Source organism: Bos grunniens, chromosome 29 (assembly GCF_055505025.1).
Source record: "Bos grunniens cultivar Pamir isolate PY7600 chromosome 29, Bosgru_T2T1.0, whole genome shotgun sequence".
In the NCBI taxonomy this organism is placed as follows: Eukaryota; Metazoa; Chordata; class Mammalia; order Artiodactyla; family Bovidae; genus Bos; species Bos grunniens.
This window is the reverse complement of record NC_141193.1, coordinates 9102581-9128481: the sequence shown is the minus strand read 5'-3', so window position 1 is coordinate 9128481 and position 25901 is coordinate 9102581. Positions and strand designations below refer to the sequence as shown.

General features: G+C 40.1%; 1 protein-coding gene across 2 annotated transcripts in view; it reads right to left on the bottom strand.

The window, feature by feature from the left end:
- ATL3 (atlastin GTPase 3) overlaps nt 1–25901 on the bottom strand; it is a 41978-nt gene that overhangs the window by 11743 nt on the left and 4334 nt on the right. For both annotated transcript variants that reach the window (XM_086384462.1, XM_086384463.1), the window contains exons 2-8: nt 16808–17022; nt 16525–16668; nt 7522–7626; nt 6914–6964; nt 4096–4152; nt 3177–3269; nt 2079–2217 (exon numbers count right to left, since the gene is read on the bottom strand). In XM_086384462.1, the coding sequence (XP_086240588.1) occupies nt 2079–2217; nt 3177–3269; nt 4096–4152; nt 6914–6964; nt 7522–7626; nt 16525–16668; nt 16808–17022 (804 nt within the window). The remainder of the gene's footprint in view (nt 1–2078; nt 2218–3176; nt 3270–4095; nt 4153–6913; nt 6965–7521; nt 7627–16524; nt 16669–16807; nt 17023–25901) is intronic.

Here is a 25901-nt window from a genome sequence, read left to right as displayed (position 1 = left end):
ATAGCTTCCCTACCAGTGATGAATATACCAGAGCTCAGATTTGGTAAAGGCATGTCTAATAATGGAGCGTTAAAATCCTAAAGAACACCTTACCTACAAACTCAACTTTCTCACCTACTCAACTCAGAGAATTCACTCACAACTGCTTTTGTTTCAGCACCAGTGTTGCCTAAGCAGATTTCTCTCCAAAGACAGGCCCCAACCTTGGGTTTCCAAACTGCCAACCTACAGGCTGTGAAAGTTTCCCCTTCAGGAAAGCTGCCAACCACATGAAATGTCACACAGGTGGCAAACAGAAGGTAAAGGTAAGCCTTTCAGACTCAAATTTTTTTTACAATAATAAGACCAGCTGGAATGTAAATCTTAAGCTGAATGAGCATATTAACTTTCTTGAATCCACTGAGTTACATAAATTGAAAATTATGCATTTTATGTTTAATACGAAGTAATAAAAAACTGCCACTTCACAAGACAAGTTCTAGTAACTAAGCAGTGTAAATGCTCTAGGTGACTTGCCCAGTACGGCAGAACTTCCGTTCTAGCACACTACAGCTTTGAGCAAGGATCTGGATGTGGATCTCTGCCCCACCACCTACTAGCTGAGTACTCTGAGCAAGTTATGTAACTTTTCTAAGCCGGTTTCTTCACTTGTAAGATAAAGGAAAAAATATCAGTTCCATGGAATTACTGGGAACATTAAGTATAAAAGTAACTAGCACAGGGGTGGTGCTCAGTCGCTCTAGTTGTGTCTGACTCTTTGCGACCCCGTGGACTGCAGCCTGCTAGTCCTTGGGATTCTCCAGGCAAGAATACTGGAGTGGACTGCCATTTCCTACTCCACATAGTGCTGCTGCTATGGTCTGAATGTCCGTGTCCTTCCAAAACCCACATGTTGAAATTCTAACCCCAAAGGTGACAGTATCAGTAGGCGGGGCCTTTGGGAAGTGATCAGGTCGTGGGAGTGAAGCCAGGTGGGATCAGTGCTCCTATGAAAGAGATCCTACCATGCTCTCCAGCCCATTCCCCCCAAAAGGATACAACCAGAAGTTTTAAGGCCAGAAAGACAACCTCACCGGATCATGCTGGCACTCAGATCTGGGAAATCCAGCCTCCAGAACTATGAGAAATTAATTTCTATTTTTTATAAACTACCCAGTCTATGGTATTTTGTCACAGCAGCCTGGAGAGACTGACAAATGGCCTCTAAAAATGGCAGCTATTATTATTTCAATTTTACTAAGAACCTAAGAAGCTCAAATGGGCTTCCCTGGTGGCTCAGTGATAAAGAATCCACCTGCCAATGCAGGAGACGTGGGTTCAATCTCAGGGGGTCAGAAATATCCCCTAGAGAAGGAAATGACAACCCTCTCCAGTATTCTTGCTGGGAAATCCCCTGAACAGAAGAGTCTGGTGGGCTACAGTCCATGGGGTTGCAAAAATAGTCAGACTGGACTTAGTGACTGAATAACAAAAAAAGAAGCTCAGATTAATTTATAAACAAAAGTGCTTGGTTAAACCCATGTGTAAACTGAAGACTAGCCATTAAATGACCCAAGGTTTTAGTGAGGAAGGATCAAAAATAAGACAATGGAACCCAAGAGTCCCACCTCTGATTCCTCTAAGCTACTGTCAGGTTAGCACTCCCTGATAGTAACTCATGACCCAGCATCAAGTTTGCTATAATCACAAATAAGATGAAAACAGTAGCCACGCCATGCATCATACCACCTGTGCTTGGGACTTTAGTTTTACTTCATAAAAATGAGCTGACTAATGTTAAGTCTTCCTTTATCTAGCATTTTTATCTCTTGTAAACTAGGAATCACAACATCATTCTTAGAAAGATCATTAATGGGTACTACCACAACCATTTCAGATGGAGAAACTAAGATAATGTAATTCTGATGGTCACACTAAGGCAGGAAGAAAAAACTGAACTAGACTCTAAACACTATCCTTTCTAAAAGAACACAGTATTTCTGTCAAGGGCTTACTATTCACAACCGATATTTTCTGGTCACTCTTTTTAATTCCAAAGATAAAAATCACATGTATAAATAACATCATTTGCAACACACCTTTCAATTTGCCATCAAAGTCAGGGCTTGTGGCCACCTGGAGTCCCGGATGTGGTAGCAGAAAACAGGAGACGCTGGAGAAACATGAATGGATGTGATTCCGGACATTCTGAATTTCTTCATGCTGGTGTTCTTTTACCTGCCAATAGAGGCCAACAATTTACAAACGACCACATGTTTCTCCTAACCAGCACTCACTCGTATAGGACAAAGGGAAGAAGACTTTCTGACTCTAAAAGATCACAGTGGCCCAGGTGCTGTCCAATAAGAAAACTCAGAACCCTGAGAAGCAATAAATGCATAAATTTGATTAACTATGGCTTGGCTCTTAGAGCTATCAAAGAACAGGTACTAAAGAGTTTTCTTAAAAGAGTATTGCACAAGACTTAGGAAGAATAAGGAAAGATTTGTGGGCATGAAGGACAAGGAAAGGCTTGTGGGCATGAACCAGTGAGCAGTAATTGACAAAGGACCCCTGTGTTTTAATTTTAGAAAACAGGCTAAGCCTGTTTGTATCCACACCAGAAACCAAAAGCACATATAGACTCACATGTGAATTGTGAAATGGAAATTGCAATCAAAGCTTGGGTTTTTGCCTGGGGTTTTTCTCTCCAATCCCTGTGAGTTATATACACGGGTTCTTTAACCTTACCATGAATAATATCAGTTTGTGCTAATTAATATTCCTAAGTATTTAACACACAATGTAATTTTCCATAATCTGCTTTAAATACAGTGGTGGAGAGTGGTTTAGTCGCTAGGTCGTGTCTGACTCCTGTGACCCCACGGATTGTAGCCAGCCAGACTCCTCTGTCCATGGGATTTCCCAGGCAAGAATACTGGAATAGGTTGACATTTCTTTGTCCAGAGGATCTTCCTGATCCAGGAATTGAACCCAGGTCTCCTGCATTGCAGGCAGATTCTTTACCAACTGAGCTAAGAGGAAATCCCTTTAAATACTTTGCTAAAGTATTAAAATATTTTAATATTTTAATACCTTAAATATTTAAAGTAAAGTATTTAAATATTTGCTAAAGGCAAATGAGAAAGTTATCACTACTTTTAGGTAATTCCTCAGAAGACTGTATTTCTATTTACCTGTAGACGCTTTTCCAAAAATGACATTCCTCCCTGTAATCCATAGTTGTATTCATAAGGGAAACTCCAGTCTCGAACCAGGAACATCAGTGTCTATTTAGAAAAAGAGCAGAACACATTATAAAACTGCATAAATGCATTTTCAAAATAACCACTGAAACACTTCTTCGCAAAATGCCACCTTCTTCAAAAGGGGCAAGAGAATGTGCTAAAGGAATTATCTACCCAATCCTACCCTGTAATGTCTTAGAAACTCTATAAAGACTAGAAGGACATGTATAAGCCATTTGTGAGGTCAGTATATCCTATCTGATATTTTTGTCCTCATGGGTTAAGAGGAAGAGATTGATGAAAATAGACTGATGAGAAAATGCTACATTCAGGGGTCTGCTCAAAAGGCAAGTATGAAGAATATGGTGAAGGACAAGAAAAAAAAGAGCACTAGCTAATCATAAAATGAGATCTGTTAATGTCAGACAGGAAAAAAAAACTAAAATAAAAAATAATGCTTAGAGATCCTTTAATCTTACTGAGGTTACTGTGCATTCTCATCCTCATAAAGCAATTAGCTAAAGCTGGGGTCAACAAAGGTTTTCTGTAAAGGGCCAGAGAGTAAATATTTCAGACTGTTGTAGCAAAAAGCATCCATGGACAATACAAATAAGTGTAGCTAAGTTCCAGTAAAGCCTTCACTATGGCCAACTGACATTTAAATTTCAGATTATTTCCACATACCATGAAATATTATTCCTCTTTTGATTTTTTTTCAACCATTTACAAATGTAAAAAAAAAAAAACCATTCCTAACTCCCAGGTCATATAAAAACAGGCAGCTGGCTGTATTTGGCCTATGGATTATAGTTTGCTCATCTATGAACTAAAACAAAGATGTGACTTATATTTACAGTTAACAGCCTACCTGGAAGGGTTTTTGGAAAATTTCATCCATCGCCAGACGACCATATTCTGTGAAGAGCTTTAAAAAAGAAGAGTTATGGTTTGTAAGGCAATATTACATAAAATATTTTAATGGCTATTCTTTAGCAAATAATTCTTTTAACAGACTGAATACTACTTATATGAGACCAAAATTCTACACTCCCACAGGAGTCACAAATCTTAAAATAATCTAGACTATTTCTCTCTCAGAAATTCCTCATTCCAATTCATTAGCAAACCCAAAATCCAACCATGTGCAACTTCCACATGGCTTAGAATATTGCGATAGCTTCTCACTGTGTCAGCCCCACAGACTCTGCTCAATACAGTGGCCACGGTGGCTCTGTTATACAGAAGGTTAGTCAGACCACATGATGCCTCTGCTCAAAACCCTTCAACCTCACTGTGCATAAAAGCCAGACCCTACAGTGTGATCTGGCCACATTGGCCCTCCTTGATGTTCCTCAAACTTGCTGCATGCACTGCCATCCTAGGGCCTTTGTTCTGATGCCTCCTTCTGCCTGCAATGTCCTTCCCCCCAAACACCTGAACAGCTACAACCCTCCTTCAGGCATTTACTCCAATGACTCCTTCCTAATGAAGGCTCCCATGGCCATCTACCTAAAAACATTACACCTCTCCACCCAGTATTTCCTGTCCCATGTCCTTTCAAATTTTTCTCCTCACTTGTCTATCTAACACACTATACCTTTACTTATCTTGATTAGTATCTGTCTTCACTACTAGCATTTAAAGTCCATGAGGGCAGGGACGCTCTGTGCACTATGGGACCTCCAGCACCGAGGACAGCATGTACCAGACCTAGGATGCACGCTGTTCGGATGACCCAATGAAGGAATTCTTTAAAGTTAGGGTTTACACATTTACCTCTATTTCTTCATGAAGCTGCACCAAAAAGTATAGCAAAATGAAGTGCAAAAGTTATAAACTCACAGGACAGAGAGGAAGAGAAAGGGTATGAAAAAGAAGAGTTGTCACAAACACTCTGGAAGGAGAACAAACAAGAACTGTCTTGGGTTTTGGCTTTCTCCACCCCTCTAAGAATAAGAGATCTATGAGGCAGGGGCCAAAAAGTTACAAGCAGAGTCTCTCAGCAGAATCCCTGAAAGGCTCAGAAATTAAAGCACCAGTTACCCTGAAACAGGAGGTGAGGGAGGATGACTGATGACTGTCGACATTTCCTGATGACTAAGGAAATGGGTAGAAGTCTTTATATCTATTACATACACATATCACTTCCAGCTTCCCCAACTGTGAGATGATACATTTCTACGTTTTAAGCCACCCAGGTTGTGGCACTCTGTGAGGTGTGTGCAGTAGTCCTGACACATCACTCATGCCCAGTCATTTCTGCACCCTCCCACCGACTGGACTACAAAATCCATCAAGAATCAAGTCTACCTCACACACTAGTGCATCTACAGCACTTGGTCCACTGCCTCACACTAATTGCTGTTGCTGTTGTTTAGTTGCTCAGTCAAGTCCGACTCTCTGCGACCCCATAGACTGTGGCCTGCCAGGCTCCTCTGTCTGTGGGATTTCCCAGGCAAGAATATTGGACTGGGTTGCCATTTCCTTCTCCAGGGGATCTTCCTGACCCAGGGATCGAACTCACGTCTCCTACACTGGCAGGTGGATTCTTTCCCACCGATCTACCAGGGAAGCCCTCACACAAATTAGGTATTCCAAAAAATGTGTGAAAGAAAGGAGCTTAGAAAGGGGTCAGTTTCAGGTAAAAAGGTATCAAAGTCAAGTTTTGATGGATACGTATCACGGAGCAACAGCTCTCAACCACTGAATGATGGCACTGGTGTAGAACCACCAATTATGAAGTACAAGTAACTGGTAATAGTAACATTAAGAGCCAAAATTTTGGAATTTTTTTTTTAAGGAATATAAATTAAAACTAATTCAAGGTAATCTCTATAATAAATGACACCCCCAAGACTCTCACATTCTGATATATTTCTTGGATGTCAGTGGGAAGAGTAGAATTTGAGAAGCATGCCAGACTGCATCCAACTCTGGGATACCCAATGAAGAGGATTTTACAGGAAACATGTGTAAGAACTGCTGCTATGGAGAGAGGACAATGACTAATAACAGTAACAGGTTTAATAGGTAACAGATAGCACATATTAAGCACATACTGTTTTCCAGGCAATGACGCTATGCCTTTTATGAATACTAGTTTATTTAGCCTCACTTGAATTACTGCAGTAGGTTCATAAGCAGTCTCACTGAATGCATCGTTGCACCTCTAAAAATATACTCTAAACACAACAGTCACCATGATCCTTTTATCACATGTCAAGCAATATCCTCTGATCAAAACCTAGCTCCCATCTCATGCAGAGGAAAAGCCCAAGTCCTTACAAAGCAGGGCATCACTGGAAGCTGAGCGCCCGCCTCTCTGACATCATCACTCACCCTTCTCCTACTCATCCTCCAGCCTCACCCACTGGCCTCCATGCTGTGCCTGGACCCCACCAAGGACACTCCACATCAAGGTCTGTTTTCCCGCTGTTTGCTTCCCTGCATCACTTTCCCCCCAAAATATCTGCAGGATTTACCCTCTCACTTTTTTCGGTCCCCTGCTTAACTCAGTAAGAGCATCCCTGACCACTCCAATCATAGATGCACAGAGTGAAGGACTACCATGAGCCCACACCTTCCTCCACATTTCAATCTTTTGCTGAAACTACTCAGTTGTAAAATGCACCTTGGCCTTAAAACTTTTAAATTACATTATTAACATTTTTATGAGGAATACATACCTGCAGCTGTTGAAGATCATCTTCTTGAATGTTCTGGGACAAATTATAAATCTAGAAAACAAAAATTCAGATTGATACTACTCTACTCTACTTCATAAATCTGGCAGGTGGATTTCTACGTTTTAAGCCACCCAGGTGGCTTAAATACCAAGTAAGTCTAAAGCAGTGACCAGAAGCTTGTACAGTTAAAGGTCTGCATATAAAAATACGAGGTCTGTTTAAACAGTAATATTATCTGTCTTTTTGGAGAACTATGCATATAAGGTTGAAATAGCATAATTCTTCCTTTATAGTTTAAAATACAGTTTTATTACTTTTTTATACCAAAAAAGTAAGAAATTTTCCCATATAATGCAATTGATTTAACTTCAATTTCCATTTTTCAGACTTTTCCTGGAATATACTATATTATGACCAAAGTGGGAAAATATTAGTAATTTAGGCTGCTTCTTGAGCTTGTAAGAGCTTCACTGATACCCGTAGTATAAAAAAAAATTACTTATACTTATCACCATAGGAATTCTGATAAAAGAACAATAGCTGAAACTTGATGTGTCCTCTTTATCCTATTTCTTCTACAAAATGTTTTCCTAGTCAAGTGGTTTTACCTGCACAGAGCTAGTCATGGTGCTCAGAGCGAAGATGGTTGCACAGTCTTTCACTGTGGACTGGCTGTCAAATGCCCCCTGGGTGTCCATCAGAACAACTGCAACCTATAAAACACACACACACACACACACACACACACACACAGAATAGGTTCAAGTGAGAAGGGGGAAGCACATGCTTGCAGGTTCTATCAGAAAAGCACAATTACAACTAACCCTTGAACAACATGGGTGTGAACCACATGGGTCCACTTACATGCAGATTTTTTTAAATAAAGGTAAGTATTTAGATGCCTTGGTTTTTTCTGATCAAAGAACTTTGCCGGAAAAGATTATCTGCTCTGACAGACAGTACAGAACAGAGGTGTTTACAGAGCAATATGAAAAGAGAGGAAAATCACCCTAATAATTAAGACAGCCAAATGTTGAAGCCAATTAGCTCACTTTTCAAGCCAGTCCTGTGGATGTTTTTGTTGTTGAAAAACAAATTTAAAATATTGACTTAGTTTAAACTCAGGCATTATTCAATAAAAATAAAATATATGGCCTTGTTGGCATTCCCCTGCAAAGCTGAATACTTCTCTTTAAGTTACAGGATTTTCTGGTCATTTGACAAAAGAAAAACCAACATTTATTTCAATCTTTACGAAAGAGACCACACCACAAATGCCAAATGAAAGCAACAGAATCAAAGCCATCGTTCACTCTGTGTAACTAGGTCTCATGAAGCCTCATTCTTTCCAAAAAGAACTTAATGACCCAGTCCCACCTTAAAAGTGAGATTTATGTAAAAATGTTAAAAAAAAAAAAAAAAAGATGCAGTACCTACCATCCTTGCATAACTTCCGATAATTGAAAAGATATCTGCACTCCCACATTCACTGCAGCATTATTCACAATAACCAAGGTACAGAAACAGGCTAAATGTTGTTTGACTGACGAATGGATAAACAAAAAGGAGTACATATCCATACACTGGATTATTTTACCATGGAAATGAGTCAAGTCTCAATACATATGTTACATCATGGTAGGGCCTTGAGGGCACTGGGCTGGCTGGAAGAGGTCATACAAAATACCCATATTTTATATGATTCCATTTGTATGAAACAGCAAACATGGAAAAGGAAAGGAGATCGGGTGTGGCCAGGGGCTGGAAGAAGAGGGAAATGGGACGTGACTGAGTTTCTTTTGGGGGGGTGATAAAAATGTTCTAGCATTACATGGTAATACTTGCACAGTCTTATAAGTGTACTAAAAATACCTGAATTACACACTTTGAAAGGATGAATTTTATTGTAGGCAAATTATCTCTCAATGAAAAAGAAAATCATAACATCTGCTAATAAGAAAAATGAGGCTAACTAGAGGGAAAAAGAAGAAATACTAAAGAGAAGCTCTTTGAGGAGTGGGAGTCCTATGTACACTTAAAGTACTGGATATTTGGAGGGAAATGGTATTCATATATCATGTAGTGGAACAGTAAAATGCTCTAACGACCTTCAAGAACAGTTTGGCAACAGTGAGAAATAGAGGAAATGGGTATTCTCAGACCCAGTAATTTTACTTTTAAGAGACTTTCCAATGTTTTTCACTAGAACCCACAGTAAGAAATATATTTTATATTACAATATGCACATGCATTAAGCTGAAATTTAATTTTTATCTGCACTATATATACTCTAATACTTCCTAGTTCTTATTTTTAAAAAACTGGTCATAACAGTCAAAGTTCGATGCATTAGACAGGGCACTCAAAGCTGGTGCACTGGGACAACCCAGAGGGATGGGATGGGGAAGAGAGAGGTGGGAGGGGGGCCCGGGATGGGGGACACATGTACACCCGTGTACATGAACACCCGTGTTCAAAATTCTCCAAGCCAGGTTTCAACAGTATGTGAACTGTGACTTCCAGATGTTCAAGCTGGTTTTAGAAAAGGCAGAGGAACCAGGGATGAAATTGCCAACATCCGCTGGATCATGGAAAAAGTAAGAGAGTTCCAGAAAAACATCTATTTCTGCTTTATTGACTATGCCAAAGCCTTTGACTGTGTGGATCACAACAAACTGTGGAAAATTCTTAGCGATGTGAATACCAGACCATCTGACCTGCCTCTTGAGAAATCTGTATGCAGGTCAGGAAGCAACAGTTAGAACTGGACATGGAACAACAGACTGGTTCCAAATAGGAAAAGGAATACGTCAAGGCTGCATATTGTCACCCTGCTTATTTAACTTATATGCAGAGTACATCATGAGAAACGCTGGACTGGAAGAAACACAAGCTGGAATCAAGATTGCTGGGAGAAATATCAATAACCTCAGATACGCAGATGACACCACCCTTATGGCAGAAAGCGAAGAAGAACTAAAGAGTCTCTTGATAAAAGTGAAAGAGGAGAGTGAAAAAGTTGGCTTAAAGCTCAACATTCAGAAAACGAAGATCATGGCATCTGGTCTCATCACTTCATGGGAAATAGATGGGGAAACAGTGACAGACTTTATTTTGGGGGGCTCCAAAATCACTGCAGATGGTGACTGCAACCATGAAATTAAAAGACACTCTTTGGAAGAAAAGTTATGACCAACGTAGACAGCATGTTAAAAAGCAGAGACATTACTTTGCCAACAAAGGTCTGTCTCATCAAGGCTACGGTTTTTCCAGTAGTCATGTATAGATGTGAGAGTTGGACTATAAAGAAAGCTGAGTGCCAAAGAATTGATGCTTTTGAACTGTGGTGTTGGAGAAGACTCTTGAGAGTCCCTTGGACTGCAAGAAGATCTAACCAGTCCATCCTAAAGGAGATCAGCCCTGAATATTCATTGGAAGGACTGATGTTAAAGCTGAAACTCTAAAACTTTGGCCACCTGATGCAAAGAACTGACTCACCTGAAAAGATCCTGATGCTGGGAAAGACTGAAGGCAGGAGAAGGGGACGACAGAGGGTAAGATGGCTGGATGGCATCACCAACTCAATGGACATGAGTTTGAGTAAATTCCGGGAGTTGGTGATGGACAGGGAGGCCTGGCGTGCTGCTGTCCATGGGGTTGTAAAGAGTTGGACACGACTGACCGACTGAACTGAACTGTACACCCATGGCTGATTTATATCAATGTATGGCAAAACCACCACAATATTGTAAAGCAATTAGCCTCCAATTAAAATTAATTAATTTAAAAAAATAAAATGAATAATTAATCTGAAAAAACGAAACTGGTCGTAAGCAATAATTGATTTCTCTACACTTTATTGGGTCATGGACACAGTTCAAAAAACTGTGGCCTGGAGACATGCTTGCACACTACTCGCAAAAACATTTTTCGGGTTGTTCACTATAGCAGGGATTACAAAATGAAAAAAAAAGAAACAATCTAAATGCCCACCAATAGGGAAATAGGTAAATAAAATACGACATATTCATCTGATGACTACTGTCCCTGGTGGCTCAGACAATAAAGAATCTGCCTGAGGAGAAGGCAATAACAACCCACTCCAGTGTTCTTGCCTGGAGAATCCGAGGGACGGGGGAGCCTGGTGGGCTGCCATCTATGGGGTCACACAGAGTCGGAAATGACTGAAGTGACTTAGCAGCAGCAGCAGCAGGAGTGGGATTGGTGGACAACTCTCTTTTTAGTTTTTTGAGAACTATTTATAATGTTCTGTATAGGGGCTGTACCAGTTTATATTCCCACAACAGTGTGGGTGTCTTCCCTTTTCTCTCCACCCTCTCCAGCATTCGTTATTTCCAGAATTTTTAATGATGGCCATTCTGACCAGTGTGAGGTGGTACCAAGTGTAGTTCTGATTTACATTTCTCAGAGCCATCTATTTTTAACCAGTTTCGTTTGTACTCTCTTGGTGGTTATTTTCCTATTTAAAATATACTTGTATTGCTGTTTCTTGATTTATCAAATTTAGAAATTATTTCTTCATGCTCTAAATTCAAGAAAGCATTGTTGACACCTGTCTTTTCCTCCCTTTATAATTTTTTGAATAATTATAAAACCCTTTTACTTCCTCTGTTGCTTAACTCTGTTACTTTAATATAAACAACTATTTCCTACTCATCAGGTTCTCTTTTTGTGTGTGTATCAATATTCCTTTTCATACCTTTTTTCTTCCAGTTTTCTTGAGGTATAATTGACAGATAGCACTACATAAGTTTAAGGTTTATACCATAATGATTTGACTTACATCATGAAATATTTATTACAATAAGTTTAGGGAATATCAATCAACTTCACATAGATACTAAATTAAAGAAATTTTTTTCCTTGTGGTGAGAACTCTTAGGATTTACTCTCTTAACAGCTTTCATATATAACATACAGTATGTTAATTATATTATGTTGTACATTAATTACATCCCTTGTGCTTATTTATCTTATAAACAGACGTTTGTACCTTTTGACTGAATACATCTAATTCTCCCCATCTTTCATCACTAGCCTCTGGTAGCCACAAAACTTTTTCTATGAGTTTGTTTATTGGTTAGTTTGTTTTTAAAGTATAACTGACCTATGCCATTGTCTTAGTTTGTGGTACATAGTGATTCGATTTTTTCTCTATGTTCAAAAAAATCGCCATGCTAAGTCCAGTTTTCATCTGTCACCATACAAAGATTATATTGACTATCTTCTCTATAATGTATATGTCATGCCCATTACTCATTTATTTTGTATCTGGAAGTTTGTACCTCTTAATCTCCCTCACCTATTTTTTTCCTCCTCCAACTTCAATCCCCTCTAGCAACCATCTGCTTGCTCTCCAGATCTAGAACTCATTTTCATTTTGTTACATTTGTTCACTTGTTTCAATTTTTAGATTCCACATATAAGCAAAATTGTGCAGAATTTGAAAAAAAAAAAAAAGAATCTGTCTGAATTCAGGAGACTCGGGGTTCAATCTCTGGGTTGGAAAGATCCCCTGGAGAAGGAAATGGCAACCTACTCTGGTACTGTGGTCTGGAGAATCACATGGACAGAGGAGCCTGGTGGGCTACAGTCCAGGGGGTCACAATGAGTCAGACATGACTGAGCAACTAACACTTTATGAAACAGAGGCAAAACACTGGGCATCAGGTAACAAAGGATAATGACCCTTGAGAGAAAGGAAACAGATGAGGTCAGCCCTGCAGGTGACACAGCTAACTGGCTAAGGAGGGGGAACCCAGGCAGAGCCAACAGAGTCCCAGAGTTGAGAAAATACAGCTGAGAGTCAGGGAGACCAAGGCAACGCGACTCTTAGGCAGAGCGCCTGAGAGGAGAGGGCTACAGAGGCAAAGAACACCATGGATCGCAGAGTCCCCATCAAGTGTTCAGCTGAGTCTCGACAAGCTCATGTGAATAAGGAAATTACCTGATGCTGGAGAAAGAGCCATTCAAAAGGCTTAGAGGGAAGATTACCCACTGCTCACAGGGGGGCAAGAATAGCACCTCTTCCCTCCAGTCAGACTACAAAAGCCCTGTAATTCTAAAGTCTTGCCTCAGTAGTAAAGAACAAATAGCTCTAGATTAAATACAGCTGTCTCATTTAACAAACCCTAAAATTCAAAAGCAAGACCAAAAAGAATCCATCAGCTTCCAAATTTCTTAAATGCATCCTACATAACAAGCTAAGTATTTTATGGGAATTCAAAACTATCCAGCATTCAACTAGTTAATATTCACACTAGTTAAAATTCTGGCATCCAACCAAAAGTTTGCAGGCATGCAAAGATATGACTCAAATGAGCACGCAAAGATACCACCCAAATGAGAAAAAATCACTGTCACAGACATAAAACTAACAGAAAATGACTCTAAAACAGTATTCTGTATACCTGTACTTCACACATTCAAAAAGTTAAGTGCCATAAAAAACATTTTTAAAAAAAGACCTAAAATAAACTGAAGATGAAAATCTCAATGTCTGAAATGAAAAATACACTAGATGAGGGACATCTCTGATGGTCCAGTGGGTAAGACTCCATACTCCCAATGCAGGGGGCCTGGGTTCAATCCGTGGTCAGAGAACTAGACACCACATGTATGCCGCAACTAAGAAGCCCCCTTGCCATGACAAAGATCCTGTGAGCCACAATTAAGACTCAGTACAGGTTCCATATAGGAAAAGGAGTACGTCAAGGCTGTATGTTGTCACCCTGCTTTATTTAACTTATATGCAGAGTACATCATGAGAAATGCTGGGCTGGAAGAAACACAAGCTGGAATCAAGATTGCCGGGAGAAATATCAATAACCTCAGATATGCAGATGATACCACCCTTATGGCAGAAAGTGAAGAGGAACTAAAAAAGCCTCTGGATGAAGGTCAAAGAGGACAGTGAAAAAGTTGGCTTAAAACTCAACATTCAGAAAACTAAGATCATGGCATCTGGTCCCATCACTTCATGGGAAACAGATGGGGAAACTGTGGAAACAGGGTCAGACTTTATTTTTGGGGGCTCCAAAATCACTGCAGATGGTGACTGCAGCCATGAAATTAAAAGATGCTTATTCCTTGGAAGAAAAGTTATGACCAACCTAGATAGCATATTGAAAAGCAGAGACATTACTTTGCCAACAAAGGTCAGTCTAGTCAAGGCTATGGTTTTTCCAGTGGTCATGTATGGATGTGAGAGCTGGACTGTGAAGAAGGCTGAGCGCCAAAGAATTGATGCTTTTGAACTGGGTGTTGGAGAAGACTCTTGAGAAACCCTTGGACTGCAAGGAGATCCAACCAGTCCATTCTGAAGGAGATCAGCCCTGGGATTTCTTTGGAAGGAATGATGCTAAAGGTGAAACTCCAGTACTTTGGCCACCTCATGCGAAGAGCTGACTCATTGGAAAAGACTCTGATGCTGGAGGGGATTGGGGGCAGGAGGAGAAGGGGACGACAGAGGATGAGATGGCTGGATGGCATTACTGACTCGATGGACGTGAGTCTGAGTGAACTCTGGGAGTTGGTGATGGACAGGGAGGCCTGGCATGTTGCGATTCATGGGGTCGCAAAGAGTCAGACACGACTGAGCAACTGAACTGAACTGAACTGACAGTGAAAATAAATAATAAAGAAAAAATGTTTAAAGAAAAAAATACACTAGATGGGATTAACAACAGATTTAAAAGACTCGTAAACTAGAAGACTTAGCAACAGAAACTATCTGAAAGGAAACAGAGAAATAAAATTTTTTAAGTGAATGGAGCACCAGTGAGCTATGGGACAGCTTCAAGCAGCCTGGCATGCATGTAATAGGGACAAAACAATATTTGGAGAAGCAATGGCCCCCCAAATGTTTGAATTTTATAAAAATTATAAGCCTGCAGATTCAAAAAGCTCAAAAAAATTCAAACACAAGAAACATAAATACACAAAGACATGTCATAATCAAATTCCAAAAAAAAAAAAAAAAAATGATGAAGAAAAAAAATTTTAAAGCAACCAGACAAAAAAAGACACATTAAACACAAAGACAAACAAAAATAAGAATAACAATAGATTTCTCAGCAGAAACAATGTCAGCAAAAAGGCAGGGGAGTGACATCTCTGAAGCACTGAAAGATAAAACTCCCATCGTAGAATTCTATACCCAGCATAACTATTTTCAAAACAAAGGTGAAATACTTTTCAGACACAGAACAAAAGCTCAAAGAATTCCGCAACAGAAGAGTAGCACTACAAGAACTATTTAAGGAAGTCCTTCAAGCGGGAGGAAAAAATGAACACAAAAAATAGATAGAAATCTGGACACAGAAATCTGGACTTCAAAGTGAAGTACAGTTAATGGTAACTGCATGTGTAAGTACATGGCTTTTTTCTTATTATTTAAATATCTTTAAAAGATAACTGAATATTTAAACATAAATAAAAATAAAAACAATGTTGTTATAGTAAAATATATGACAAAAGCACAAAACTTGGGAGGGGAGAAATGGAATATCAATTGTATCTTAATAAAGCTGTTTAAAAAATTAAAGAATGGATAAAATAATATCTAAAGATCCTTCCAAGCTAAAGTTTCTAACCTTATATTTCAAAAAATCCTCATTCTCCTCCAGTCTCTTCCTACCCACCTCCTCGCCCCCACAGCTTACGGGATCTTAGTACTCTGATCAGGAATCAAACATGTACACTTGGCAGTGATCAGAGCCCCAGTCACTGGACTGCCAGGGAATTCTCTACATTCTCTTCCTTGAAAAAAAAAAGTGCAAAAATATCCCTATTTTGCTACACATTTTTTTGTATGCATATCTAAGCATTTAAAAAAAAAGTAGAGGGTTTTCTAATATACCTTTCTTCTGAAACTTTACTAAAACAGAAACAAAATATTTAAAGAAATAATAAGGAAATTCATAAAACAGAAGCTGTGGAAACAGTGATCAAGAGTCATGCATCAATTCTGCATCTCTCAAAATATTTAATAACTTAACATCAAGGAAAAGGCTGAAACTGAACAACGTGAAGGGGAGATAGGAAATCTCAAGCCTTGGAAAGACAAAAAATGAGAGGCACAAACAACCATGGAAAGATGCTTTAGGGTGAGACTAAAAACAGAAGGAAGGGTTAAAGTCTATTTAAGAAACAGTCGTAACCCCAGATTCTCTCTTTCCACTGGAGCAGACATATACCTTGCCCCAGCTGACCCTTACAAAGAAATCTGGGAGCTGCTCTACAACTGAAGATTATGAGGCTCATGAGAGGAGCCGCTGACAGCCGGAGGGGTGGGTGGAGTGAACGCTGACAGAAGTAGGAGTGTAAAGGAACTTCTGAACAGTTGAGAGCATTAGCCTCTGGGAGTGAAAATGAGCAGACGGAGGGCTAGGTCATCTCAGAAGCCTTCTGCTACCACTGACCTTTTAAACTGCATTCGTGCATTATTTTTAAATCTTAAACTCATATCATTTTGATAAAAATCATTTTAACTGGATTATCTGAAAATTACATTTTCAGATTAACTGAAAACTACATTAAAGTTTTCATTTCACTGTATTTGGTAGCTTGTAAGTCTTTTTCTTCCTTACCTTCTTTCCACCTGGCTTCTCCACAGTGAAAACCTCACTCCAGATCTGAATTCCGGTGGTTTCTGGGTCAGAGCCCCCTCGCCATGAAAACCCTGTCAACGGTTCTTCTGGGTCACCTAACCAGTTTGAATGGCCACCTTCCTTCTATAGGAGAAATAAGAAATTTCCATTAAAACTTATTCAAGTAACTTTGCACATCAAGGATTAACTCATGAGGTGAGTTTGCTCTTTTGGACACAAAAGTCTCCACTTTCTAATTTGAAATAAAATAACTCTACCTCACCTGGAAATATAAGTAGCGTAGCATGAAGTCCAGAAAGAAGGACTTGCCCTTTCGGAAGGCACCAGCCACCGACACCACCACCACATCGAGCTCTCGGATGTGGTCCTGTAAGAGGATGCTGGCCAAGGCTTTCTCTTCTAGCTCAAAGGAATGTTGGTCTTTCTGAACCAAAACAACCTGCACTGGACCAGGCTTTCCACTCTCCATAGCATCACCTATGTTGTTATAGAGATTAAAAAAAAGTTTCAAATATATGTATCTTTAGCATGGAAGAGTAAAAACTTTTTAAACAGAGCACAAAAGCACCCAACCATAAAAGAAAAGAAAAAAGACAAATTAATTAGACTTCATTAACATTAAGAATTTTGTTCATTAAAAGACATCATTAAGGGAGTAAAAATGCAAGTTACAGGCTAAAAGAAAATATTGTAACACATAACTCCAAAGGACTCATATCCAGAATCATTATAGAAATCCCAAAGAAAAAGACAACTATTCCATCTTTAACAAGAGTAATAAGCAAAAGATTATGAACAGACATTTCATTTAAAAAGGATATCCAAATGGTCAATAATCGTATGAAAAGTTTCTATACCATTACTTAACAAAGAAATGTAAATCCAAACCGCACGGAGATACCACTGCTTGCCCGTCAGAATGGTGCAAGTGTAATTCTCAGACACTCTGATAGGGATGGAACCACTCTGAAAAACTGCTGGGCAGGATCTACTAAAACTAAACGTAACTATGACCCAGCCAACTCCACTCCTAGGTATATACCTACGAGAAATAAATGTGTAGATCCATCAAAAAACATATACGCAAGAATGTTCACATGAGCTTCATTCAAAATGGTCCCAAACTGAAAATAAACCAAAAGTCCACCAAGAGTAGAAAGGGTACCTGCCACGGCCAAGCCTTTCACATACATCATTTTACTTAATCCTTAGAACTCTACGAAGTAAATAATACGGCTCCATTTTAAAAATAAAGAAACTAAGGCCTACAAAAGTTAAGTAACAGGTCCCAAGTCCTGGAGAAAACTTGAAAAGATCTGTAGGTCACTATGCTTTGCAGATCACTCTTAAAAACCTAGTCAAGGTTTTAGAGGCAAGCAATTCTTTAGCTCAAAATTAACACTAACTCGTAGTTTCTCTTCTAGAGTTAAAAGCACAAAGATATTCTTTGAAATTCAGAGCCACTTAGCTATGTGGATTTACGGAAAGTTTACCAAAAAAAAAAAAAAAAAAAAGCAGCAGTGGAATCTATGAAACGAAGCAAAGCACCACTTCCTGTACTAAAGGAGAGGTTCTCAAGCAGTTAAAAGGACACCTGTTGCTGTTGTTTAGTTGCTAAGTCACATCCCATTCTCTGTGACCCCATGGATTAGATGGAATTCTCCTGGAGTGGATTGCCATTTCCTTGTCTAGGAGACCTTCCCAACCCAGGGATCAAACCCATGTTTCCTGCATTAGCAAGCAGATTCTAATAATTGGGTATTTAATGAATATTAGGAAATTATGAATGAGTAAGGCAATGCCAAAGAATGCTCAAACTACCGCACAATTGCACTCATCTCACACGCAAGTAAAGTAATGCTCAAAATTCTCCAAGCCAGGCTTCAGCAATACATGAACCGTGAACTTCCAGATGTTCAAGCTGGTTTTAGAAAAGGCAGAGGAACCAGAGATCAAATTGCCAACATCTGCTGGATCATCGAAAAACCAAGAGAGTTCCAGAAACACATCTATTTCTGCTTTATTAACTATGCCAAAGCCTTTGACTGTGTGGATCACAACAAACTGTGGAAAATTCTGAAAGAGATGGGAATACCAACCACCTGACCTGCTTCTTGAGAAACCTGTATGCAGGTCAGGAAGCAACAGTTAGAACTGGACATGGAACAACAGACTGGTTCCAAATAGGAAAAAGAGTACGTCAAGGCTGTATATTGTCACCCTGCTTATCTAACTTATATGCAGAGTACATCATGAGAAACGCTGGACTGGAAGAAACACAAGCTGGAATCAAGATTGCTGGGAGAAATATCAATAACCTCAGATATGCAGATGACACCACCCTTATGGCAGAAAGTGAAGAGGAACTAAAAAGCCTCTGGATGAAAGTAAAGAGGAGAGTGAAAAAGTTGGTCTAAAGCTCAACATTCAGAAAACGAAGATCATGGCATCTGGTCCCATCACTTCATGGCAAATAGATGGGGAAACAGTGGAAACAGTGTCAGACTTTATTTTGGGGGGCTCCAAAATCACTGCAGATGGTGACTGCAGCCATGAAATTAAAAGACGCTTATTCCTTGGAAGGAAAGTTATGACCAACCTAGATAGCATATTCCAAAGCAGAGACATTACTTTGCCAACAAAGGTCCGTCTGGTCAAGGCTATGGTTTTTCCAGTGGTCATGTGTGGATGTGAGAGTTGGACTGTGAAGAAAGCTGAGTGCCGAAGAACTAATGCTTTTGAACTGTGGTGTTGGAGAAGACTCTTGAGAGTCCCTTGGACTGCAAGGATATCCAACCAGTCCATTCTAAAGGAGATCAGTCCTGGGTGTTCATTGGAAGGACCGATGCTAAAGCAAATTCCAATACTTTGGCCACCTCATGCAAAGAATTGACTCATTGGGAAAGACCCTGATGTTGGGAGGGGTTGGGGGCAGGAGGAGAAGGGGATGACAGAGGATGAGATGGCTGGATGGCATCACTGACTCGATGGACATGAGTTTGAGTGAACTCCGGGAGTTGGTGATGGACAGGGAGGCCTGGCATGCTGTGATTCATGGGGTCACAGAGTCGGACACGACTAAGCGACTGAGCTGAACTGAATTAGGAAACAAAACCATGTTTTAGTGGATTATTGCTTAGAAGGAGGCTAAGTTAAAAAAAAAAAAAAACTAATGAATTTAAAGCAAATTGAAGAACAAATATTAAGTTGAGCATAGTAGAGGTAGGTAGATATGGCCAAAATCATACATATGGTCCCAGAAACCCTTTCGTCTGGGAAGCACTGAAGGCTGAATGATGATAGCAGGCAAAGCAGACACAACAGCCTGACTGCCAGACTCTACCCTTTAAGTATGCACTGCTGCTCATTTTTTAAACTTACAGTATCAGATAGCAACAAAAGGCTTGCCATTTTTTACTTTTTTTGCAAACTACTGGAAAACAACCTATAACTATAGATTAAATGTCATGCTGGCACTATAATACACAGATACTAACACTTTTCTTTCCCATTATTTCCCATTACAAAAAGGAAACATTTTTGTGAATAATCTTTTGGAGTTCTTACTGACATAACAGCAGGTGAATCCGGGGCGTGAAGACCTTCAATCTTTCATATAAAAGAACAAATGAGAACAATTTATTCACACCTTATGGATAAGGCATGGGGTTAAGTGCTGTGCAATACTCAAAGCAGTACCAAAGTCCCTGAGATGGCTGGTTGCTCCCCCAACATCCATTTTTCTCCTGCTGCTATGGTAATATTTTTAGCTAGGCATATAAATACTCAGAAGAAACACATTTCCAAACCAACCCTGTATGCAGGGTATCACTAGTGCCTAAGTTCTGACTGGAAATGACACAGCAACTTTCAGATCATGCATCTTCCCCCTTCTTGCTGGTTAGATGCAAAAGAAGGAGCAAGTCACCCTGGACCAGGCGTGTGAGGGTAACACCTCAGGAATATTAGAGCAACGAGACAGGTAGGGCTGAGGACTTAAGTGTCGCAAAACTGCCACTGCTGGCTCAGTTTCACAGAAAAGGAAAATGTCTACCTTGTTTAAATCACTTACTTGGAGGGTCTGTGCTGCTGCTGCTAAGTCGCTTCAGTCGTGTCCGACTCTGTGCGACCCCAGAGATGGCAGCCCACCCAGCTCTGCCGTCCCTGGGATTCTCCAGACAAGAACACTGGAGTGGGTTGCCATTTCCTTCTCCAGAGGGTCTATGAGAGACAGCCAAACCAAGTAACCAATACAGTAGTCCTCCGGACTCCACAATTAACTTCCTGGCACTGGTTCTTTCCACTTCATCTATTAGTTCACTGAGCAATTTCCAACAGAAAGCAGGCACACAACAAACAACTGTTAATAAGAATGAATATGTATGTAATATAGTCGAAAGCCACCACCCTAAGGATGCAGGTGGTACTGTCAGGGCAACAGGCATGGAAGATAACTTGGACTACAAACAAGATAGAAAAATTCCGTGACACAAATACACACAGTTGTACGCAATGACTTGCACTTCAAGAAAAGATGAAGACCACTAAGGACAGTTTAAAAAAAAAAAAGATAAAAACTTTCCTCATCTCTTCCTCTTTCTGCCTATAGTAAAGTGAAAAGGAAGAGAACCGGGCTATAGTTAGTTGAGGGAGCTGGGGAGATCCTGCATTTCTAACAGTATAGTAGGCACAAAGGACTTTAAAAGATCTCGGTTTGGGTCCACATAAAGGAAAAATCATTTTGAACTACACACATCAATAATTCAAACAGAGGTGCTCACTTTTCACCATACTATCTTTATCTCTCACTTCCTAAGACAATAAAACTATATTATTGATCATACAAGCAAAAATCTTATTTTTAGGTATCATGTAAATGTCCTTTGCGCATTTATCTTTGCATCTCAGATCCCCCCAACCCCTTAAAGCCCTTAATCAAAACCTCAGGGCCCTCTCCTTTAGCCAGGCCAGCTTCCAATATTTCCTGCCTATCAGGTTGATCATTCAAGTCAACATCTCCAGAGCGTTGCTTTCAATTGTCACCTCATTCCCTAGGGCTGAACACCTTCATTATAGTACATAAACATACCATGACAGCAACTACGTATCAAAACTATCAAAAACATTTTATGGATTGATGGCTCAAAGCTAAAATCTTAATTCTGTTAAGTCAAAGCCTTTCACCATTCACCCTGTTGCCTTGCTGCTGCTGCGTCGCTTCAGTCGTGTCCAACTCTGTGCGACCCCATAGACGGCAGCCCACCAGGTTCCCCCATCCCTGGGATTCTCCAGGAAGAACACTAGAGTGGGTTGCCATTTCCTTCTCCAATGCATGAAAGTGAAAAGTCAAAGTGAAGTCGCTCAGTCGTGTCCAACTCTTAGCGACCCCATGGACTACAGCCTACCAGGTTCCTCCATCCATGGGATTTTCCAGGCAAGAGTACTGGAGTGGGGTGCCATTGTCTTCTCCACCCTGTTGCCTTAGTTTCTCTAATTCTTTATTCTCCTCATCTTCCCAGGTAAATTTATACTGCTCCTAGGAGAAAGTTAGGATCCAAGTGCTATTCTAATTTCAAAATTTCAAACATACAGCCTATTCATCTATTTGTTTCCACGGCCTGAAATGTGCCTTCCGCTTGACTCCAGCAAACACTTGCTCATCCTTTATCACTCACCTGCACCCTCCCTCAGGCCTGACCCACCCAGTCCTCAGTCCACAGGGCTTGAATCCTTACTCTCTCACCTCCAGAATGTAAGATCTATGAGGACAGAGAATTTTGTCTCTTTTGTTCAATGCTCTGTCCCCCAAGAACCAGAACAGTGCCCACAGAGACGAGACATCCAGGAAACATTTGCATAATAAACAAGTAAACCCCACCTCTTAGTCACAATGTGACTGTGGGTAAACATCCAACCATTTGTACTTCCATTTATTTATAAAACTAATACCATCTCAAAGCAACAGTGTCTGACACAAACTCCGAGCGTGCTCAGTCACATTCGACTCTTTGCAACCCCACGAACAGTAGCCTGCCAGGCTCCTCTCTCTGTCCATGGGATTTCCCAGGTAAGAATACTGGAGTGGGTTGCCATTTCCTTCTCCAGGGGATCTTCCCAACCCAGGGATCAAAACCAGGTCTCCTGTGGCTCCTGCATTAGCAGGTCAATTCTTTAACACTGAGCCACCTGTGAAGCCCATGACACATATTATGGACTCAATCAAATGAACCTGTTTTCCTATTTCCCCTACCAGTAAATACTATTGGGAGGTGGTGGGGTAGGTTGAAGAGGGAGGGCACATATGTATACCTATGGCTGATTCCTGCTGATGTATGGCAGAAACCAACACACTATTGCAAACCTATTATCCTTCAATTTAAAATAAATTAATTAAAAAAAAGAATACTAGCACATACTATTATTCTACTTGGGGCTTCCCTTGTAGCTCAGCTGGTAAAGAATCTACCTGCAATGCAGGAGACCCGGGTTCGATCCCTGGGTCAGGAAGATCCCCCTGGAGAAGGGAAAGGCTGCCCATTCCAGTATTCTGGCCTGGAGAATTCCATGGACTATATATAGCCCATGGGGTGGCAAAGAGTCGGACACCACTGAGCGACCTTCACTGATTATTCCACTCATTACAACTGTATATTGTAATGAGCTCCTGGGGAGTAAGGAAACTGTCACGTTCAGGCCCCGTAAATACCATAGAATAATAGCTTCTAGTATCATGAACACTGAACCTAACAGTACACGTAAAGAACTGCGGTAAAGTCAGTTTCTTCCCTTCCTCCTCCCAGTCTCCTTTCTGTCACTGTCAGCCTCCTTCAAGTCTGTCTTCATGCACTCATCTACCCATTCCCTTCTCATCACCTTGCCATCTGACTTTCCTCTCAGTCTGTTGAAACCATTATCTAGTTCATCAGTGACCTCACCTGCCAAATGCAATAGGCCTTTCTTGATTCTCATTCAACCCTACACCTGTGATAAAACACAATGGCCCACGATTTCTAACACTTCTTAAAACCTTTGGACTCTACAACAATGCCCACTCCTCCTTCCCTTCCAGCCTCTTTATCAACCTCTTTTCAGCCTGTGATGCCCACCAGTGCCCTGCTTTAGCCTTGTACAGATCTCATCCTCTCCCTGATTGAGCTCTCTGCTCATTAATTTCACTGAAACTCGCTCAGTCGTGTCTGACTCTTTGCGACCCCATGGACTACACAGTCCATGGAATTCTCCAGGCCAGAATACTGGAGTGGTTAGTCTTTCCCTTCTTCAGGGGATCTTCCCAACCCAGGGATCGAACCCAGGTCTCCTGCATTGCAGGTGGATTCTTTACCAGGTGAGCCACAAGGGAAGCCCATTAATTAATTAATTTCACTGCACCCTCTATTTTGGTGATGCAACTTCATTAACTTCTAACCTGCACTTGGGTCCAAGGGTGCAACTGCCTACGGCATACATTCACCTGGATATTCCACCATCAGCCTACTCTTGCAGTCTCGGTGGAGTATTACACAGAAATAAATGGGTATAAGAGTCAGAGGACAAGTTCCTGTTCCAGTTCTCCCACTAACAACCTGTGTGATTCTGGGCATGTCCAGCCTTCAATCTCAACAGTAAAATGAGGCAAGATTAAACCTCTGCATATAGTATCATTAGTCATTTAGTATCATCAAAGTGAATCCTGCCAGCTACTCCACTCTCAAATCTCTGCCTTTCAGCCTCCACATCTTTCCTGCCTCATATGCAATGTACCACCAAACCCTATCATTTCTTCCTTCTGTAACTTCAGCTCCTGGTTTGGCAAAGATTGTTATGCAAGTGAAAGAGTATGTAGAGGAGAGAGGCCTTCCCTAACAATCAGGGAAGCCCAGACTTCAGGGCCCAGTTTCGTACTAACTGTTAACAGCATGAGTAAATCATTTTACTTACCTATGTCTCAGTTTCTTCTACAAAATTAGGCAGTTAGATAAAGCCATTTTCCAGCTCTAAAATTCAATGCCAGTTGCACAACCAAAAATTTCCTGAATATCTAAATTGGCCAAACTTGTTACGGAACCTATTCATGCTTTGGTTTAACTTAAACTGTATAGGCCTGGCTAAAGAACAGACCAAAATTCATGATAAAAAAAGCAACTTGCACAGCAAGGACTCCACAAAAGACTTGAGGTTTTTTTTAAGGGAAAGAGACACCCTATTTGCAGTGAAATTACTTCCATTTCTCAGGAATCATACTGGAGATCTAACCTCCAGGGATGGTGCTAGAAAAACCTTTAAGTGGTAACCTTATATGCCTTCTCCCTTAGAAAAGTAATTATTTTCTAAGTTGACATTTTCTGAGTAACACTCACTTATATGAACAATTAATATTTGTTTAGTATATGAAGAGTTCATGAACAACAGATGTGACATTTTATACACATACAAAAGATATGGCCTGACCAGTCATATCTATCCTCAGTATACACTTTTTTTGGGGGGGACACACCACAGAGCTTGTGAGATCCCAGTTCCCAGACCATCCGTTTACATTTAAGTAAACTTATAAACCTACGTTTAGGAAAAACTGAAGTTTAGTGAACTTAAAACCTACCTTAAAAAAAAAGGTGAGTGGTAAAACTATTATACTGCCAATTATTAGTGCTGTAAATAGCTCAAAGTAATACTGTATCAGTCATCATTTCAAAGTATGTAGAAATATTGAAAATATTTGGTAATTATAAAGGATTCCAATAATTGACATGGAAGTTTTTTCTAAGTACTTTTAAAACACTGACTTAGCCTCTCCTTTTTAATACACATCTTAATCCAGATTAATCACTAGGTTTAAATATGCTTATTTAATCGATGTATAACTGGACTCAGTGGACGTGAGTTTGAGAAAACTCCAGGAAATGGTGAAGGACAGGGAAGCCTGGCATGCCGCAGTCCGTGGGGTTGCAAAGAGTCGAACACAACTTAGCAACTGAACAACTTCACCAAAACAACTTCACATACAGAATGGCCGAAAGACTAACAAGGGAAATTAATTATTATTAGGAAAGATTTGTAGAGACTATGCAAATTACAACACTAATTCTTTTCAGATTTCTGGATTTTTAAAGGGCAGAAAAAAACAACGTAGCAGCACAGGCTAAATAAATGCAGATGAGACAACTGAATTGTAAGTGGCCTTTCTGACCCTACGGAAAACATACATCTTAAGAAACAAGTTCTATCAGAAAAAGCATTATGGGGGAAAGAAGTTTAAATGCTCCTCAAATATTTGAAAACATTGATAAACTCAACGAAACCAGTTATTTGGAAGCAATCACAATTGCTATTTCAGGGAATTCAGACAGAAGTTAGTA